Here is a 22,801-nt window from a genome sequence, read left to right as displayed (position 1 = left end):
TGATTATATATTATGATATAAATAAAACCAGATCAATGATTAATCAGCATTTGACTATATAAAAAGTAAATTGGACGGCTACTTTATAATATGGTCAAATATTAGTGATCATGTCGTATAGTTACATTTTTCACCATTAAAGGCGCTGATATTGTTTTGTTTTTGATGCATCATAGCAGTGGATAATTATTGTGATAAAAAAGTTAATAATGAAGCGCCAATTGAAGATTCTAAATGAAGTGAAAGACCGTTACTAAACAAAAAGATTTGAATTTTAAGAAGATCGTTCTAAGAAAGTGTAAAATTATAATATGGCCAAACGTGGTTTGGTCATATTATAAAATTTTCATGTTTAAACGCTTTCGTCATCATCATCATCTTAGCCATTATTTGTCCACTGCTGAATAAAGGTCTCCCCATAGACTGCCATAAGGAACAATCCCGAGCCAATGATATAATTAGTTTTAATTGGCCGTGACATGAAATACAACTATTTCAATAAAATGGTCGGTCACATTATAAAGAGATTAATTCCGAGACGTGGCCATGACATTTATGCTACTCCGAAATAGATAGATAGATAATACTAGAATAATACTAGAAACAATGAGCGGCCTTATCGCTAAGAGCGATTTTTTCCAGGCAATCTTTGGATGGAGAAAAGTAAACCATACCATACTCGTAGTACCAGAGTACCATAGTTTAGTTATACATAATAGAGAATAAAGCAATTTAACGTTCGGCATATGTGTTACTCGCCTCGCTATAATTTACAGCCCTGTCTATGTACAAAAAATATATAAATACCCTCGAAACAGTGTGGAATGGAGTGTGAAACCCTTTTTAAGGGCGCGTTCGATTTACGAGCGAGTTTACGATTATGTCAAGTTAACACAGCGCGCAGGTGCGTCCTTACGGGAGATTAGTTTTAATCCTATCTGTCGACACGTGGACGATTTGAGGTTTAGGTTCGATTCCCCGACGTTAATATGTAATAACTAAACAAAATCTCAAATCCGCTTAACTCGTCCATAATGAACGGTCCATTTTCAGTGTTTTCATCCATTGAATAATTAATAAGTTGCCGTCTGTATTATACGTGGAACAAAGTTTTCTATATTGGCTCGGCTCGGGAGTGTTCTGGGTTGTGTAGGCACAAGTATTTGGCTATGTGCGTCTTTTAGACGATTACAAATTTTTTATTTCACCAATATCAACATTATTATCATATCGTTCGTTACCTGTTCATAGTTGAACATAGGCATCCTCTATAAACTGCCATTAGGAACAGTCCCGAACCATCTGCATTCACTTCTAGGCTCCCTGTATTTAAGGTTGACGCTCTATCTAGTGGGAGTCGTTTTACACTAATACACAACATATAATAACACCAGAACGTCCTCAGAAATGGTAACGCATTGGGGGTATCATGGGCGAAACAGTATACTCTGTTATGTCTATAGGCGACGGTCGCCACTTTCCATCAGGCGGCCCGTCAGCTTGTTTGCCATTCTAAGTTGTATAAAAAAAGGCAACGATTGCCAGACCACCACCACCCAGTACCATAGACATTCATAGTCTTTGCCTCTTGTAAAGTACCTACTAGCTAATACATGGCAAATAAAGTAGGTATATATATGGTATCTATACCAACAAAGAACGTGAATCAAGTGGAAAAATCAATATGATGATAATTTTGACATAAATCAATATGAATGACCAAAAGTACAAATGTATGAAAGATGTGTGAAACACTGCATCCGTATTTACTTATATCGCATTACAGCTTATAGAGTGCCAAATTCAAGGACCTTAAAATCTTATGAGGACAAATAAAAAACGCCTCAGCAGACTTGAGTGAACATCAACTTGTAATTTTACAGACGGAAATGCTCTCGCGAGTTGCGTGCGCGCACACCGACGGCCGGACAGCCGCGGGACAGGATGTGGTCACGCACATTCGCGCGAGATCGTATCACCGCCGTAAGGGAGAGGCGCTCGCGTCACGCGATTGTCAGAACAATGCGGCCTAGTGATGTACTAGTATAGGTCGATTTGTGCCGATATCGATTGATGATTATCGATTTACATATGCCCATCTCAATAACTGTCATTCAGCGTACTGTAAACTATTAACAATTAAGCGCGGAAACCTCCTATCTATTTTGACATTGACATTGACATTGACATTATTTGTAAATTTTCTTCTCTTGTTCTGTTACAGAGTGATAATAATTTTTATACAAATATTTTGAGAATTGATACTAAAATCAACTACTACAGCTTTTTTGCATTATATTTACATATTTTTGGAAATAACATAACAAACAGAAAGACAGATTTAACATTATAACAACCCATTTACGTCTTATTGTTAAGCATGGGCCTCTTGCCATAAGAATAGAATACAGTCTTCTATAAATTTATTATGCTTTGTTATACAAGTCACCTCTTATCTGAATATTAAGAGAAGTCGCGACGCCTTCTTTTTATTTCCACGCCTTATAGAGTATTGGTACACAAATTCTAAAACCCTAAAAATTGTTGATAATCAGTAATTGAGCGGCGACATCGTCGCAATTGGAATATGAGGGGACAACAAAAAGAAAGTATCGACTCTACTTATCCTATCATACGTGATACGCGGTTGAAAGGCGCGCACGCAGGGAAGCACGTAGCGCCCTCCCGCGGGATCACGCGGACCCTCCCGCGAGTTGAGTGGAAGGTGTTGACCAATAATTGCCAGTTAACTGGGACAATCCTAAATTATATTTTAAATGTAATAATTTACAGTTATGTTCCACAAAAAAAATCGACTTCAATTATGCCAAAACCAGTATTGATATGATTGAAAAAAAAAAGAAAGTACTAAACTAATTTTGACAAAATTTCCACAGGAACAATCTCTAATTATACTCTTTCAGATAAAAAAAAGTCAGAATTTTCCAAATCAATTTATGAAAGACAATAAGTTTTAAGTTAACAAACATAAAAAATACAATTGAATTAAAAATCTTCCTTTTAAAATCAATAGAAAATGCCCTATTCGCCATAACAACATATATATATATATATATATATATATATATATATATATATATATATATATATATATATATATATATATATGTTTTAAAAGTTAAATTAATATACAAATTATAAATACTGATCAATTTGTTATTTCACATCTCACCTGTTGATCATACAAGGCTATTAATTATCAAATGTAGAAATACCACAAATCCCACCACTGTTGACAGTTGAGCTCAATCGCAGATCATGTCTCAATTCCTGTTCTGTTCTTTGTATCTTTCATCCTACATGAAGGAGGACCTGATCTAGGCGATCGACTATGCTGTGCAAGTTCCTAAGTTCTATTCCAAATATTCAGGCTGCCTTCAATAAGCTTGAAAAAGGAAAAAGAAAATATGTTCAAATAACTGTTTCCAATTAATTTTTAAATCTATGTTGTAACGGAAAGTTTAAAAAAAAAGACAAAAAAAATATATACAAAAATTACGTTAATTAATTTTTTTTATTTATTTTTAATAATAGATTTACATGTGAATCTAATAATAATCTACGATTAATTAAATTGTGATAATCAATCGTAATATTAAAAAAAAAAATCGAAAATTGACGGCAAAATTCTACGTTACCACATTTCGGTAAGCTTTGATGCCCTTAATCAATATTTTATCTGATCTGAATCTTTTGTTATGACACCTTATGTAACAATTATTTATTTTTTGTGCGTAATAAATATTTATTATGTCCTGTAAACTACAGGAAACGTGGACAACACAACTATGACCACCGGCAGCGCACTTTTGCCGTGCACAGCGCGGAATTGCGCGGTGACTACTAATTTGAAAGAAAATTAATATTAATACATATTGAAAATAAATGTTCTCACGATTGTAATCAGATGATATATATAATATATAAAATAGAGATGAGTAACACAATTATAATATAAAATATCTAGGGGGAAAAGGGATTGTTAGCAATGGTGTTTGACAGCCCTATTGCTAGCAATATGGGCATATTAGGTTAACCTCCACGTGGTTCCCCCTGGAAACCATTGTGAATAATTCTTGTTGAATTCGTCACGATGGGCTAACTGACCTACTTCATCCTCACCTATCATCCTTCACTGGTGCCCCGCTGGTGTATACCAATAGCGCGGATTATATATAATTTTTTTTTAATGTATGATAATGGAATGGTATCCCCACTCGCGCTAACGGTATACACCGGTGGGGCACCAGTGAGGGATGATAGGTGAGGATAAAGCAGGTCAGTTAGCCCATCGTAACAAATTCAAAGATAAATCAGTCACGATAGTTTCCAGGGGGAACCGCGTGGAGGCAATGGATAACAATGGAGACTAACATCCCCACTACTAACAGTCCCTTCCCCCCAGTGCTAGTGGGCACCAATCCATAATCATTATAACTTATTAGCCACAGTAAGGGTTTTGTACATTAGTTCAGTTAATAATTTTCTAATAGGCTAAGTTCATAATAACTGAATTATGAAAAGCGTCTGTTGCTAAAACACTTCTAGTAACATAATTCTCATTTATATTTACACAAATTAGAAGTAAATTCTCATTTAGATTTACACAAATTAGGAATAAATTAGTTATTGTAGATAATAAAACAGTAACGTAAAAAGTTGAATTACTACTTACTAGTGATTCGCTTCAGCGTCGCACGGATAGATAAGACTTTCGAAAATAATATAAAGCCTATATTATTCGCTGATAATTAAGCTTTCTATAGGTGAAAGATTTTTTAAATTAGTTGAGTAGTTTTTCTAATTCAGTACACGGCTAGGTTATGTTCTAACTTAATGCATAGGAAACCAAAGTATTTATTCTGCGCATATCAATAATAGTTATGACAAAAACATAAACAATTATAAATTAAAGAAAATGAAAATACATAAATAAATTTATACCTAATTACGAATGATGCGAGCAAAATGGTCACCACTCAGCTAAGTGTCTAGGCATTCGTATATAATGCCTAAACGTTGGGTTTCTGTGGAATCAACGGGAGTGAATAGGGTACTTTTTATACCTGTAATACAGGTATTGAAATACCTATCTCAGACACTAGTCTGACACATGATATTATATTATATTAATATATCAAATATTTCCTAATTTTTCCTCTATTCAATAATGCACCGCCTACTTATTTCTCGATTTGTCAAATTAACTGGTAGAGAACACCGTCCGGTGTTAAGTCCGCAAAATGTACATAGAATTTTACTGTGCATTAAAGTTTAAATAAATAAATAAACAATTATATCACATAATTAAGCGACGGTTACCACTTTCCATCAGGTGGGCTATCGCCTTGTTTACCATTCTAAGTTGCATAAAAAAATGTATGTTGTATTAGTTTAAGATTGGACTATTTTATTTTGTATAATTAATATACACTTTATATTTATGTATTTATTTTACAAATAAGTGTGGGCTTATTTATTTTAAGTATTTTTATTGCAATATACTTAAATCGTATGACTGCCTATTTTTATTTTTAAGTAATTTATATAACATGAAAATGTTTGCTGAAAGAAATCTCTTATTAGAGATAAGCCCTTGTGCATTACGTTTAAAATTAAATGTATATTACTATGTTTTTTTAATAGATAATAATGGGGTACCAATGAGGGATGATAGGTGAGAATGAAAAGGCAGATCAGTTAGTCCACCGTGATGAATACACCTGGAATTCAGCACAATGGTTTCCAAGGAAGACCGCATTACTAACAAACTGACCTTCTCGCCAATTTCACTAATGTTTATGTACAATAATTAATAAAAATATTGTATATACATCTTGTAAGAGAGAAATACATATGTTATCATTCACCGATTCATGTGAGCGAAACCGCGGGAAACAGCTAGTATACCATAATTATAATCCGCTGATGTACCTAGCTATAGTCGCGGGTTCGCCACGGCTTACCTACCCTCACCGCGCGCGGGGAATTAGGGCTGCACGCACGTCGCCGATCGATATCGCGTGATTATCAACGATAATAGCCGAACGGCCGCCGTCCGCGCGTCCGCGGCCGCTCTCCCACGACATGCCTGCGGGATCAGTGTGATTCATGAGGCCAGTAGTTTAAATTTTAAGGAAGTGTTTTTTTTTTTAAATAAATTTTTGTAAATATAAATCAGGAAGTTGAAAAGTTAATAAAGTAAAGCAGTTGTGTTTGCATGGCTGTGTTTCGGTTTGAAGGGTGGGATATTGCGTGAATTTACTGGGTACAGAGGAATAACACCTGAGTCAATGGCATGGCAACGCATGGGGGTATCATGGGCGAAACAGTATACTCTGTTATGTCCATGGTACTGTTCATGTCTATAGGCGACGGTTACCACTTTCCATCAGGGAAGGAAGGTGGGCCGTCAGCTTGTTTGCCATTCTAAGTTGTATAAAAAAAAAGTAAGTATTACGTATTAATTGAGTTATCAAATGAGCAGAAGTATCTAGTATTTGCCATTATGTTTCTGTGTGTTAACATCTAATATATTGTGTTATAGCAATATAATTTAATTTAAATATAGATATAAAACAGTAGAGAGATAATGGGTGAGATGATGATGATGATGATGATGATAGATATAAAAATCTTACTAATGTAATAAAATTGAAACTAGACAATGTCTGTAGGGTCATGGGAAATGTTTAGGAAAAATATGAGTAGTTTTAAAAAGACTGATAGAATAGACGGGATTGTTAGTAGTGTGGATTACTAGTCCCATTGCTAGTAATATTTGCTATCAGATCGGTCTCCTCGTGGTTCTTCCTGAAAACCGTTGTGGTGAATTTATCATGATGGGCTAACTGATTTGTCTTTCCATCCTCACCTATTATCCTTCATTGGTGTCCCGTCAGCGTATACCGTTAGCACAAACGGGGTTACCATTTTATTATCATCCATTAAAAAAAAAAAATAAGACTAATAAAGACAGAAAAATATCTGTCTGTATGTTTGTTTCGGCATCATCCAAAAACTACAGCACCATATTGAAATTGAACAGTTGTATTCTTGAAGGTTAACTTTAAAACTGATGTATGTTTTAGAAGTTTTTTATTTCATTGTTTTTCCTACTTTTAAAATCCACAGCAAAAGTAGTAGTTTGAAGAAAATAAATTATTTTAAATTATGAAAAACGTTTCCATGACATTACAATTGAACGTCTTTAGAATCGCCACCATTCAAATATGCTAATACAATTCGTATTCAATGTCTGAGTTGCTACGATTTGCGGTTTTCATTATGAGAAATTGAGCTATTTAATAAGTTTAACAATCACTGTTTTGGGTCTCTCCATAGATTGCCTAATAGAACTTTCCCGTAGGGTGACTTAGTAAAGTTTCAAACATTGATTTTAAGTTAAAAACATTGACTCCCTGTAATGTATTTAAGATTCATAGTGTAGCTATAGAGTCAGTTTAAAGAAATTAAGTTGAACTACTGTTTTTATAATATTATACTGCACCTAAAGACCTATGACGTACCCCCAGCCGTGTTATAATTTGACGGCATAAGGGGACGCAAATAATGGTTATTTTGCCACGCTGAGATGCTGAGCTGTAAAACTTATTAATGCATTTTGTAGATCTTTAAATGATATTAATGGTTTGTTTAATTGTGTATATTTATAGTGATATGTGGTCAATTTATCGATGAAATTAATAATTTATCGATATATAAGAGTTAAATTAAAATTAACTAGTTATTTCCAATAACTAGTGTCTAACCAGTTCCAAATAACATAAATCACAAATTATGTATAAGATCGTAACTAAATTATCGCCGAGATATATTCTTTGATATTGTTTTTCAATTGCGTTCTTTAGAAGTTTCTTTCTTAGGCGTGAAAATGCTTCAAGTTGCTCAACTAGTTATTGAAATAACAAAAATTCGAGATGAGACCTACAACTAAAATGATTGACATATTTCGAACGATCAACAAACTGGAGCGGCAATGGGCAGGCCCTTTAGGTAACTTGAGCAATCGATAACCGCAACTTGTACATAACAAACACAAGCATTCTAGGGTAAATGTCTCAGTGATGAAGTGATGACCTGAAAAATTATGCAAGTAATCGATGGATGTTGGTGACTCAGGGCCGTACCATAAGGGAAACCAGACCTATGTTCACATGTGGACGATGGATACCTAGGTTAGAATAACAAGATTGAAAATATACATACTAACTCCATCCATTGATATCTATCATTTATATGAGTATTTATTTTTTTCTTAATTTATATATTAAATAATAAATGTCAATAATATTAACATCAAAATTACAGATGGGCAAAGCACCGGGTTTAAACCCGGTGCTTTGGTAAAAACCCAATAAACACCCATAAACTCCCATAATCACCCAAAAAAATAGGTTTTTACGTATTTTTTTGAAAATATGTAAGTAATACCAATAAATTATTTTTATAAATTGTATTGATCAATTCTACAATATTAAATAAAACGTTAACTAATAATATTTCAGGAAATTTTAAAAATCTATATATAATAAAATGAAAGTAATTAATTTTCAGTGTTTTCATGTTGCAGTTGATCAACATGTTGGCCTTTTGCTTCCCGTAGATACTTTAAAATTTCTTCATAACACCTCGTTCGCACACATGGCCGTATATATTTAAATTCTTGAGCCACTAACAGTCCGAAATACTCATTTCTTTTATCCTCTTCTCCATAAATTAAGCATTTAGAACAGTTTGTTTCTTCTTTCAGTAAATTTTCTTTTACTTTATCCTCGTTTTTTTCTTTGTTGCGACGACGCTGGGTAAATCATCTGGACACTGGGTCTCACTATCGCCAAATATATTTGGAGATCGGCTTCGGCTACGGCTTGGCAGACATTTTTTTCTTTCTACAATTTTAAATTAAATTTATTAGAATAAATGCTTCGAACACACGCGATCTAAGTACCTTTTGTGTTTATTATACCTTACCTACCTAGGTATAAAAAGAGTACTTACGTAGATTTTCTTTTATTAACTGTTTTATACGAAGATCTTGATCTCTCAAATTAGCATCCATTTTACTTCCAGTGATTATCAACTAAATTAATAATCCACAAAGTATTAAATAACGTTTTTATGAAATATTTAGCACAAAAACAATACCCTTTAAATATCGATCGTCAGTAACTGTGGCTGACTTACCTATATTCTAGCAAGCAGGACTGCCAGATGTGAAGGGGAAATCCCCAATAAATTGTTGCATGTGACTGATGATGTGAGCATGTTCGTTTCATAATAAAAATGTTGCCAGGTAACCAAAAAGTCGTATGTTTTTGTGCGAATTACGATCATAATCTTTACGATCGTACATTAAAAAATAGACAAATAATAGTATGAGTACGATTTAAATCGTATATCTGTCAACCCTGCTAGCAAGACAGCGACAAAATCACGTTGCATAACAATGTAGCCCAAGCTTATATCTTATGAAATATACGGAAGAGATACGGACTTAGAAAAAACAGAAATGTTGTTCTTTGTGGAAGTCATTGATGAAATTCTATGTATTTTAGCCCGCAAACTTTCTTCAAACAAAAACAGCGCCATCTAGTATCGAGTTCTGTAATTATCTCTTTGTTTATGGATTTGAAGTAAGACCGCCACGCATGCAATACATTATGACTGGGGATTCCCCTATTCGTCGACGCTGAATATGAGGCGACGACAATCACTGTCAAACGTGTTCACTATTACTCTGACTCTGGTAACGTGACTTCCTGGTAACGTGTTAGGTAGGAAAAGCAGTAAAAAAGTGCATATTAAGGGAGCAGATTTGAAATAATATTTATACTTAACAAGAAATAATTAAAGGTAAGTGGATTTTTGAATGATACAATTATATCATGATCACTTAACAATTTTAACTTAAAATTAGATGTATTATTACAAGCTTTTATTTAGCTTGCGTTATGTAAATAAAAGTATGTAGGTATGTTCGTATGTTGATGCAATTATCCTCAATCCTCAACCGACTGGGATAAAATTTTCCATACACGTTTATTTTGGATGATAGTGCATAGTTAGCTGAGAGTCGTCATTGGATAATAATGGTGGATAGCCTAAGATGTGTACTAGATATTTATTTTTAACATAATATGCGTAAGTACCTAATCGAATTAAAGAAGTTGCTGAGAAAAATACAGAACAATACGATAATAAACTAGCGTCTGCGTTTAATCCTCCGAGGAGATGTAATTTTACAAAGGTTTTTTGTATTTATTTTATTATTTTTTTAATAAATTTATTGTAAATAACAAGAAATAATCATTGTAAAAAAATAGGCACTCTATTGTTGAATTTTCGTCAGACCAACTAATCATCGTTCATTTTTTTAGGTTCAATGGGGAGACCTAAAGATTTACGCATATGGGAGCACTACCGTACTTTACCAAACAAGTCTGTTTCTTGCAAGCTTTGTAATAAGGTCTACAAATTCAGTAATGCTGCCAAAATGCTTCAACATCTTATCACTTGTCCAAAATCTCCAGAAACATTAAAAGACTCTATGAAACTTATAAAAGATAGCTCGTCCAAAACCAAAATGTCTGGACTGTCAGAGATAGAGACAAATGATTCTTTTATAAGCCCCTCGTCGTCTGCTAACACTACAATAAATGCTGAGTTTCAAGACACCGATGATCATATAAAAACAGAATTAGCGAGAGCTATATTTGTAACAGGGACGCCATTATCGATGGTGCAACATCCTTTATGGATACAATTTTTCGAAAAATTGCAACCAAAATTTAAAATACCTTCACGTAAAGCTTTAGCGACAAAATACTTAGATAAAATATATAGAGAAATGCGTTTTGAGTTAAATGAGGAACTAAATGCTTGTAGTTACTTACACCTTCAGTGCGATGGCTGGTCTAATTTAAGAAATGAAGGAATAATAAACTTTCTTATATCAAAACCTCAACCTGCATACGTTAAAAGTTTGAATACAGAAAGTAATCCTCACACTAGTGAATACCTTAGCCAAGAAGTTGAAAAAGTAATGAAAGTGTATGGAGCAAATAAGTTTCTTGTACTTATTGGCGATAACGCTAGAAATATACAAAAGGCATTCGAATTAACAAAACTCAAATATCCACATGTTGTTCCTCTCGGTTGCTGTGCACATATCCTTAACTTGTTGTGCCAAGATATTGTAAAGATACAAGAAGTAACTGTGTTTATTATGCAAGCCATAAATATAATAAAAACTGTTAAAAGGAGTCAACGATTAAGTTCCTTGTTGATAAAATCAAGGCAGGGTGAAGATTCTACACAAACACTAAAATTGCCTTGTGCTACAAGATGGGGAAGTCATGTTACTTCGTTAAAAAGTTTGAAAGCAAATAAGATAGCTTTGCAAATATTAACAGTTAGAGAAGATGTGGTAATTTCAAGAGATATTAAAGATTTAATTCTAAGTGATGATTTCTGGACGAAGACAGGGGAATGTATAAGTATTTTGGAACCAGTCACTGAAAGCATATTTTACTTAGAGAGCGACCAGAATCGTTTGCATCGCACATACATTACATTTAGAGATGTACAAGCTAAGATACGTTTTGCATTAAATGAGATTTCGACATTGAGCGAAGAAAGCAAACAGCAGATTCTAACATCAGTATCTTCAAGATGCAATATGGCAATGAGGCCAATACATTTTGCAGCATATATTCTAGACCCCAGGACTCTAGGAGTCGAACTTACTCAAGAGGAAGAACTTAAGGGTATGGAGTTTATCTACAATTTAAGCCAACACTTAAGTTTGTCAAATGTAATGGCAGATTTGGCGTGTTATAAAGCTAAAGAAAACTTTTGGGCCAGAGGATTTGTATGGAGCTCATTAGATAGCATTGAGCCCCTAATATGGTGGAAAGGTATTTGTGGTTCCACTGAGTTAAGCAAAGTAGCGATTCGTATTCTATCAGCTCCCTGTACTTCGGCAGCCACTGAGCGTTCCTTTAGTATCCAAGGCTACATACATAATAACAAAAGAAATCGACTTACAACTGAAAGAACTGAAAAAATTTCATTCATTTGTTATAACTGGAATCTTAAACATAAAGCTGAATGCGAGGACATTCAGTTTAATGAAGAAAATACCTTAGAAGCTTTCATTGAGCAAGTAAATGAACATAACAGTTTAGACGAAATAGAGCCTATCGAACCTATACAATTCATCGCTTGTAATAACTCTGAATCTGACAGTGATTGACTGTAGTTTTACATTTTACTTTCATCTCTTTCTTAATAAACTCAAAATCAAATTAAAAGTTTTTTATTCTGTAGGCTGCATAATAATATTGTCTATGTCCAGTATAGTGGACGTCTTGCGGCTGAGATGACGATGATGAAGTACAAAATCATAAACACCCAAAAATTTGGGTGTTTATGGGGTTTAAACCCAATAAACCCAAAACACCCGGTTTTTACCCACCAGACTTTAAACCCACCCAGGTGGATTGCCCATCTCTAATCAAAATTGAACCTAAGAATGTTAACCCTTTTACCATAATTGTGAGATTTTTATATTATAGGTATGTTTTTATATAGTATACCTACTGTAAGGTTTATACAATGTATATGTATACATTTAGTTTACACAACTTACTGAATTTAATTAATGATAATAGATAAGTATCGATAGCACTGAAACCAAAACGGCCTCAAGCCATTCGCCTGAATAATTTACTGCGTTTTGATTGGTCATCCCGGCCGAGACATTTGCATAATTGGCCATTAGTAACTTTTTGTTTACTGACGATCGGGATTCGGGCAATCGTGCAAAGTTGGCGTGCGTTGCTCGAGGCAACATCTACATTGGCTAGTTATTTTATTCAAAAATGAGATAGCGTTTTGTTATTTTACTTGTAAAGAATTGTTGCCTCGTCCGTTACAGAGTTAAAAAATAGGGATGGGAAACGTAAAAGGAATTGATCGAGCGAATGATACAATTAATAATAAATGGACGCGTTGAAAACTGTTTAATTTATAAGACCCGAATACGAGAAGGGATTAACGAAACCCAACTGGGCAACTCATCAATAAGGGTCCGAGCGAAATTCCGTCTCAAATATCTTGCGCGGCCCCCGTTTGTACGTAAACACGCAAAATCCCTCTAAAGGTACGCCGCGGTCTCTAGACATGTGCGGGACATAAATTTGGCGAGCGTTACGTAGGTAGGTACAGGCCGGTCGCTATGTGCCTCAATACATAAGGCGTACCGCGTACCTATGTACGGAGCAACACGGGCGTCACTTATCCGCGAGGAGGATGCGGTGGCCGTCCGATCGCCCCCGGCCACCCCCTACGGGCGCGCCCCACCCCCCTCGCGATTCATTAAGTCGGGCGCGGCCGGCGCGGCGGACGCGTCGCGGAGTCTCCGTGAATTCAAATTAGAGGCAGCTCGGACGTCGTACTTTAGTGATGGGGATGATATATGTTTGTCGAAGTAAATTGATATTTCGACAATGACATCATAATTGATTTAGGTGAACTTTTGTTTCATTGTATTCTCTCTTTATAAAAGACAGATATTAACCTATTATTACCTCACAAACTAGAAGACTTTTATTTTGAATTTTCCTTATCTTGTTTGCTTCTCTTAGTATCGTACTTTGTTCCCGTGAAATCAAGATATCATAGGAATATGACCAAGCTACTTGCGATATCTTAGGAATCAAGAGAACTAGTGACGTTGTATTCTTTATTCAATACTACCTACATGATACTCAAATTTTCTCACTAATATAATTAGTTTTAATGAATTTTAGTACCATTGATTTTGTAATTAAGGGCTGTTCCATTGAAAATTGCAGTGAAAATTCTTTCTAATAAATATTTACACAAATATTAAATTAAATTAAACTTGTTAATTGTTATTTATTTATATTCCAAAAAAAATTAATTAAATAAAACTTAACTTATGAAGTATACTTAACTTATTAAGTATAACTACATTCAATTACTTTCACAAACAAGCTACAATTTATTGTTGTTGCGTAATAAAAATTTGCCATTACACATTAATCTTTTATTTATTGAATACATTGTTTAAATTTATTGCAACTCTTAAACTTATTTATTAAAAACTTTTTATCGACATTTAATTAATCTACGGCACAACACTATCGCCCCTTTGTCTCGGCAAGACAGACGCGCAGCGCGGGTGCGGGTGGCGATGGCGTGAGCGGGGCACGTAGCTCGCGCGGGGGGCGATCACGTGCCGTGCCGGACGGAACTCGCGCGGGGCGAGCCGCACCGCGCTAAATGATTCAAAACTCGCCCCGGACCTGCAAGATTTATGCCCCTACCCGATCCCTAGATTAAAGATGTCGCGCCTTTATTGAAATACGTTAAAATATTCGCAGACGAACGCCGCCCGCCGACTGACACCAGTTTTCCGACAATTCATTCAGATTCAGTTCTCGTACTCATTTCATTCAGATCTTTATTGTTTGTTTTTCGCTCTGTTTTATTATGAAGGGTGGTGCTCCTCATTATTCTCTTTGCAAAATAATGGATAATCAAAGTCATTACTCCCAACGCTAATTATGATGGTATTTATGTATGTAAAATGTATTCTGATGAATTTTCGTATCAAGTGATATATTTTTCTGTATTGGATCAAGCAAATGATATTTTTTTCCAGAACTAAAAATTTATAAATAAGTTAGTATTAATTTTTGTAAATGCACAAATATTATAAATGCAAAAATATAATAATGTTTGGAGATATGACAATTAAACAGATATTTTGACTAAACGGTAGATGCTATAATAAATTAGAATAAATTTTAACTCAATGTATATGACTAGTAATATTTGAAATTCAATCAAAACAAATTTTTAAAATTGTGTATGAAATTATTTCAAATTTAAAAAACGAGTAAACTGTAAAATTTTGAGCATTGGTAAATACGACACTAGAGTAGTTTCATTAATTTAGACTTAGTACAAACTGCAATTCCAGTTTTACAAAACGTTTAGAACTTCGCGGCGACGGGTATGTAAATGCTAACTTTCCCTCTTCCATTGGGAGGGCGACGCAGTCCGGTTGCACTTGGCCGATTTATGTTACGATTCCCAACCTTTCAATTGATATTCATTTGTTTGTACATATTACACACGAGATTTATAAGTGGCACTGAAAAGTGACTTTAGGTATGTTGCATTTTTAATATTGTATTTTTATTATTTTTATAACAAAACTAAATAAAATCTACTAATTTCGATTATTTGAAAGTTAATCTCAACTAAATATCATCTAATAAACCATCAATATTCATGCTGATAGGTACTGGACTCTCAGCAATAACGTGTTTACTGGCATTTTTACTTTTTAATTTCATAACTAAGTACCTAACTATAAAATTTCATTTCTTTTCGAATCTCCTAATTATTTGAAAACTTTAATAGCGGAAAGGTGCAATACCTTACAAATTACATTGAAACAATTCTGTAGATATAACGTTCAATTCAGACTATTTGACATATTGTATAATTTAAGCATCTGTTCTAGAGTGAGTAGTAATCTGTCTTACCTATTGCACAAAAGGGAAGTCCAAGACGGTCTTAGTTCTCTTGTTCCATATCGCTTGAGAAATTAACGTGATTGCGAACCGTCGTGTATACGGAAACAGCTCGAAATAGAGATGCATTTAGCTAAGATTCGACATGCAATAGGCTGTACACAGACGGCTAGGATATCAAAGCAATCTGGCCGGGTGGTCCGAGGCGCAATTTGGGTTGCTCCTTGCGCATATTGCATGCACGTACCAATGAAGTTTGCTTTGTAGGCGGTAATCTGCGGGGGTGTATCGGCTGGGGTGGTGGGTGGTGGGTTATGTACACACGAGCCCGAGGCGTCGAGGTAGGCAAATGGCCGGCGAGGCGGGCGCGTAGGCCGAGATCTCGAGCTGGCGATATCGATCGGCCGGCCTGACGCCCGCGGCCGTTCGTCGCCACGGACACGACTCGCGGCGGGAGGGCGGCGCCGCGTGACAAAAACAGTCCTTTGTTTGCTGGAAACGAAGCGTTCCGCACCATCCTTGGGAAGGACACAATGTTTACATGGGCAATGACGGCGTCGTCGTTTGTAACAACAAACAACGACGGTTGTTGTTTTAGCAAGACGTTAATATTGAATAACATTAGCATTTTGTAATTCCCTTTAGTATTAGTCAATAGTCGAGTATATTAAAATATAAGATATTTTCTAAAGTAACTGATAAATAAGCAAACTTATCGATATTTGCAAAAAAAAACATTTGGTGACATCACTAGTCGCGTCGCGACCGCGCGGCGACGGGTGGCGCAAATCACTCGCGCGGACTGCCGTTCTTGGAGCGCGCCCCTATTGCGGTGCGGTCGTTTGCATCCTTTTATTTTTATTTGTCGATGAAAATAAACCGCTAGGTATTTCTTGTTACGGTCCTTATAAACTTATTTTGGTTTAAATTACATAGTAGCAATAGTCATAGTCCTAATAATTCATTATCGTCTACATAATCCCATTGTTAGCAATATACCCAACTAGGTCGACCTCCTCGCGGTTTTCCCTGGAAACTATCATGGTTAATTCCTGATGAATTAATCATGATAGGCTAACTGGCCTGTTTTCATTCTCATCGATCACCCTTCACTGGTGCTCCGCCAGCGTATCTCGTTAGCGCAGGCGAGGTTACCATACCATTTTCACCTATCAAATAAAAAAAAAAAACGAGGATAACCACAAAGTAACCGACATAGCCCTAAGGATAAGCAAGCTGGCGACCCCCACCCCACTAGATGGAGTTACGACCTGAAATGCATTGCAGGGAGTCAGTGGATGCAGGTGGCTAAGGACCGTTCTTTATGGCAGTCTATAGGGGAAGCTTATGTCTAGCAATGGACAGATAACGGCTGAAATGATGATGACAACTTTAAAAAATATATACAATGTAAGTATTAGTGATTCCATGAGAAGGAAATTTCTATTTCTGGGTGTTTATTTACAACAAACGAGTAACTCTATTGTCTTATAACTGTAACTTTTCATATTTTTTTTTCATTAGACTAGTAAAATACCTGCAAAGTCAGTACAGTATGTTTAACGTTATTTATTGCTTCTGTTATTGAGAACCTAACTGTAAAATAAGTTTCATATATATATTTTTTTATTTTAATAATAATTATAATCTTGATTATGTTTGTGAATGAATGGTGACTTAATAAGAGCATACCTATAAATATATATGTTTTGTAAAGTGTATGAAAAACTGAGAAATAAGTAAAGAGTTACTATTTATACTGCAGTAAAACCAAGTATAATTTGTAACAATTATATAACAATTTATCGATAGTCGATATCGACGTAGGTGTCGCAGCGTATTCAATTAGAGGCACAGCACGGTTCGCATGAGTGGCGTTTGTACGCGTCGCCGACGCTCGCCCACCCCTCGCCGCGTACCACCGACCCAAATCGATAGCTCGAGTCTTGGCATCGATAACGATATGCAGGTGCACATCTCTAGTGCGGGCGTCTTGTTCGAATTCCGAATAACGGTTGGTCAAGCTTTACTCAAAGCGAGGAACGTGGCGGGTCTAATTTGCAATAGTTCTACTGTAGTTTGGTATCTACGTATCTAACTAAATACAGCTTTGAAATTGCAAATGTTCGTATATTTATTTAGTACAAAATTGTAGATATATATACTTATGTACAGAGATTTTTAATTAACATATCTATACTTATATTATAAAGAGGAAAATTTGTTTTTTTTTTTTGTATATTTGTTTGTAAATACTTTATAACTACTCAACCAATTTTAAAAATCTTTTACCTATAAAAAGCTACATTATCAACGAGTAACATGTAGGCCATATATTATAAAAAAAAATGATTCCTAAGAAAATTACAATAATGTATGCCTGAATAAAAAAAATTGCCTAATAAAACCAATATGAAATTTCAATTTATCTACCTGTGCGAAGCTGGGGCGAATCGCTAGTTGCTAATACGATTAAGATAGGAGGATAAGAGAGATAGTTTAGAAAATAGATATTTAAAGTATTTTTAAATAAAATAAATAGCTTAAACTTTGAATCGAAACATGGTCACTTTGGGTCAAATAACAACACTTTTGATTGCAGTCAATCATTCAAACGATACATATTTCCGCTATATACCTGTGTAATGTTTTTATTTATTCATTAAAAACTTTTTAAGCCCTCTTTGAGAAATATATTTAGTTTTAAAGCATCTTATTGCTTAACTTGTTCATTATTTCGATTTTCTTTGGTTTTCGAATATTAAATTAAGATTTTTATTTATTTATTTATTTATTCATTAGTACAAATATGTGTACATGGCGGACTTAATGCTAAAAGCATTCTCTCCCAGTCAACCATAGGGAAGTGTCAGAATACTCGAATGCGGTACTTTTCTAACTATATAAGGGACGTTTTTTATGTAACATACAGAATTGAAGCTTAACCTTGAAATATAATATCTAATTAATAAATAGCAACAGGTGAATTTAGTTTGATTTACGTATTTAAACTACAATTAACGTTATTTGTAATATAATTAATTATAATAGTACTTAAATATAAAACTTCAATATTTTTTTTTATTCTATTTTATTTCGATAGGTGTATCTATTATTAGAGAGAATTAATAATGTTATATTAATTTATACGGTATAATAATGTTTTGTTCAAGCGAACCCTTCAAAAATATGCGTACACAGCATGATCAAAACATAAATACACAGCTAAACAAGTATCTAATTAAAAAAATCGCGCTGTAACGAAACATAAATGAAATTTGGTACACGGGTAAGTTATATTCTAACTTAACACTCTTAACACTTTATATGCTGATCCACGCAATGAAACCAGCAATAGCTAGTAAGTATAAGAGAGTTCAAGTAGATTTTGCACTGCAGCAAATTGCATATAGGGGATAATTCTAGTTATGAATATGACATAACTGAGTACAAAGGCATAAAATAAGTAAATTTCTATTCTTTTTTACAAAGTACCAGCAGAATGTCAGCGCTGCGGGTACTTCGGAGCTTAATGCTGAGAAGGTTACCTTTTTCACCATAGAGGTACATAAAATCATCTACAAATTTTTATTTCGCACATAAATGTATAAATTATGTGCTTGTAATGGTGAATAAATAACTTATCTATCTATCTAGCATACCATAATAGTCTTCAGAAATATCAATGCATGGTAGCGTGGTTTTTTTTTTATGATGGATAATGGTATGGCAACCCAGCCTGCGTTTACGGTATATAACTAGCGGGGCACCAGTGAGGGACGATAGGTGACGATGTAGCAGCTCAGTAGGCCCATCGTGACAAATTCAAAAATAAAATTCATCAATCACGACGATCACAGTTATTTTGGTATAAAAATTAAATTACCAAAATAGCCAATCTATAAGTATATCCTTTCAAATTAAAAAAAATTCAAATCGGTTTAGAACTAACAAAATTATGAGGTAACAAACATAAAAACATTACAACCCAAATGAGAACCTAAATTTTTTTGAAATCGGTTAAAAAATGAAAATAAACCTACAATTTCTTGATGACTTCATAATTTTTACTACACCCCTAATTTTGCCGCCTTAATATGTGCCGCCCGCGCAAACGTACATTTGATTTGATTTGCGATGGCGCCCTTTTCAAACGACCTCCAAAGGACGAGATTCTCAATCCATCTGTATTTTGCTCTCTATGCTACATGATTGATTTCATCGAATCAACTCGAGAGAAAATTCTAACGAATACAAAAGAATCAAAATTGGATGGTAACGTACTAGCGTAACAGCCATGAGTAAATATAGATGAATTCTGAGTGCTTTTTTTATAGTATTTGTATTATTTAAGTCGCTTAAAAAGAAAATTATTCTGAATAAAAATAGAACAAATAGTAATATATATAAATTAAGTGGAAATTTGCAAGTTTCTAAACCCAACAGTGTTCTAAAACTACGTTATCAAGATTAAAAATTAATAAATTTTTATAACAGTAATCTATGACTATTATATACGAAATCTCCCTGTAATCGATATACTCGATTGCAATGCCTTAAAAATATTAATAAAATACAAAAATCATATTTCAATATTTATTGTATGATCAAATAAAATTGAAAGCAAATGGGATTTGTACCTTATACAGTACCATTTTCAGTGGCATTATTGGTTAAAATCGAAATCATTGGCATTTTTTGTTTGCATTTGCATGTAATCTGCAAAACAACAAAAAAATTTTGTGTCTACCATATTAAAACGGCTTCTGCAAAAGTAAAGTTAATATGACGGGACAAATTTGTAGTAACAAAAATCTATAGAAAGTATAGAAATACAATAAACATACAAAAGCAATTGAAAATAAAAAAAAAACCATAAACAACGGAAGTGCAAGAAAAGAAATCAGAATGGGAGTTGATAGCGAAAGCGCTGAAAAGTTTTCAGCGAAAAGTGAAAGTTCCAGTCGCAAAAGTTGCGGCGGCCGACTTTGTTTTCGTTCAACTTCGAATTCTATTTGAAGGGTGGCGGGTGAGCCCCCACCCCCTGCAGCCCTTTCATAACAATACAGGTTATGATTTTGTTGGATAACAAACTCTGAAACTTTTCGAGTCACGCTTCCAAAACATAACATACCTACTCCTTTAAAATTGTGTATTTTATTTTTATATTTAAAATATTTAGAATAGTTACACAACATTTATATATCAAATTTAAAATATGTATTCCACCTCATCTGTCCATCATAAAACGGTTTACCAATTACTATTAAAAATATAATAATTGATATCAACTAACAATAAAAATAAGATAATCATATATTTCTGTATATAATATTGTAATAAAAATATAGATGAATTAATTATTTCAATATAAAAAAAAAACATTATTGTTATACGAACTTTTTGTGTCTAGTGGCGCAATCTATGAGAGCTATCTAAAACTTTTCTCTTTTGGTCGTGTAGCGTTTGGTTGATTTAAAAGCAAAAGTGTTGCTGATGTTATAAAAGAGATGGTGCTATTTCTATCTACGCTCTGGAAATAAATAAACCTAAATAAATGAACCCAGTAATTTCTCACCTTCGCCTTGAAAATTTTTAAATAAATAATTATATACTATATATATAGTCGCCATAAAATTGTTATGCTTATTTTATTTTAAATCTTTTAGATCATAACGTCTACTAATAATTAATTTTAAATTACTTAACCTTTTAAATTAATCTTTTCAGCAATTTTTAAATTGCAACTTACAATATTGCTATGTAAAAGTATATTCTGTTTTATATTTGTATTCTTCACTATCACATATAATGATATAAAATTTAGATATAAGTAGCTTTGCTTTAGAAACTTCAATTTATTAATTTTAAACTGATGAAAATTGATAGCGATTAGATGACATTAATCAATATAAGTAATAAGATTAATTTAATATGGATCTGATTCTAAAACTTTAAAATCTAACTTATATTCTTGAATTATATTACATTATAAAATTCGAACGGTCTCCAGTACTCTGAGAGAGAAAATAGTTTTTTTTTTTAATTGAATGGTATAAAATGGTGACACTCCTTACATCATCATACCTTCACAAGGTTCCTCTGAACACCAATGTTGTTATTTTCTGGTAAACTTGTTACGATGGGTCAACTGACCTGTTTTCCTCGGGAAGAAGGGATTATTACTAATGGGAACTAGCACACCCATCGTTAACAATATCCTCTTTCACGACCGACCTCTACGCGGTGTCTCCTGGAAATCCTCGTGGTTGATATTTGGTGAACTCATCACGAACTGACCTGATTTCATCTTCATGTATAATTACTCATTAGTACTCCGCAAGTGTATATCGAAAGCGCAGGCGGGGTTAGTATTATCGTTAATAAAAAATACTGCTTTCAACTTTAGTTATTATCCCTCACTGGGCCAGTGCTGATAGCACGTGCAGTGTTGTAATCCATTTTATCCCTTAAAGATGTCCGATCTCCGTGTTTTAAAATAATTATTGAGTCCAGAGACATAGTGTGCTCTGGTCTCTTTCTTAACAAAAACGGATACCAATTCAATAAGATTTACACAACAAATCGTTTCTCCATTTCAGCCAGAACGCCTGATGTCTCCGTACACAGCTATCATCCGTCGCAGCGGCAATCCTTTCGAAATAGCCCACGTCCTGGTCTCCTGGCTCATCGGTGCCGGATACGACGCGTATATAGTGGTAGGCTGCGCCAAGAGGGACGTCTGCATGGCCATACGATACCGGACTGTTTGCCCTGATATACCGGACGAGAGTGAGGTAAACATACGAGGAATAGGAAATAAAACGCTTCACACACTGATCGTGCCAATAATTCAGTGAAAGAGGGCAGGAACCGTAATACTGAACGGTTAGCGTATGAAACACTTTAAAGGTTCTCTCTGAATAGGTGAAAATAAATGACTAACCTAAATAAATAGGAATATAAGAAAATTATTAGTGCAGTGTCCTAGTCCTTTCCGCAGCTGCAGTGTCCTCCCCTTTCCTTTCCCACATAAGTCCCTTATTCTTCTTATTTACTAATTTCCTTTACACATTTCCAACGTTCCCTTCCTTTTTTTTCCTCAATCCTTTCCTCCATACCGCAGGTGGCGGAAACCACCAACAAATGCATTCCCAAAGAGGGTTGACGTAAGGCAGACGGCCGGT

The 22,801-nt window shown here is 34.3% G+C and overlaps 2 protein-coding genes across 4 annotated transcripts in view; both read left to right on the top strand.

Annotated features, from left to right (window-relative positions):
* The window catches only part of LOC113519844 (dynein regulatory complex subunit 7), a 209,454-nt gene that overhangs the window by 175,833 nt on the left and 10,820 nt on the right, over positions 1–22,801 (top strand). For 2 of the 3 annotated variants that reach the window (XM_052900410.1, XM_052900411.1), the window contains one exon: positions 22,217–22,411. In XM_052900410.1, coding sequence (XP_052756370.1) covers positions 22,217–22,411 — 195 coding nt within the window. Of the gene's footprint in view, positions 1–5,997; positions 6,138–22,216; positions 22,412–22,801 lie in introns of those variants that run through there. The other variant, XM_031913700.2, reaches the window with a different exon arrangement.
* On the top strand, positions 9,776–12,356 carry LOC128201942 (uncharacterized). The gene is made up of 2 exons (XM_052900413.1): positions 9,776–9,897; positions 10,422–12,356. Exon 2 carries the CDS (start codon positions 10,427–10,429, stop codon positions 12,296–12,298), a length of 1,872 nt encoding a protein of 623 aa, XP_052756373.1. The 5' UTR covers positions 9,776–9,897; positions 10,422–10,426; the 3' UTR covers positions 12,299–12,356.

The sequence above is a fragment of the Galleria mellonella genome, unplaced genomic scaffold (genome assembly GCF_026898425.1).
Source record: "Galleria mellonella isolate WM207_F2 unplaced genomic scaffold, CSIRO_AGI_GalMel_v1 utg65, whole genome shotgun sequence".
Classification (NCBI taxonomy): Eukaryota; Metazoa; Arthropoda; class Insecta; order Lepidoptera; family Pyralidae; genus Galleria; species Galleria mellonella.
The sequence above is the reverse complement of the archived record's forward strand: the minus strand, read 5'-3'. Positions and strand labels throughout refer to the sequence as shown.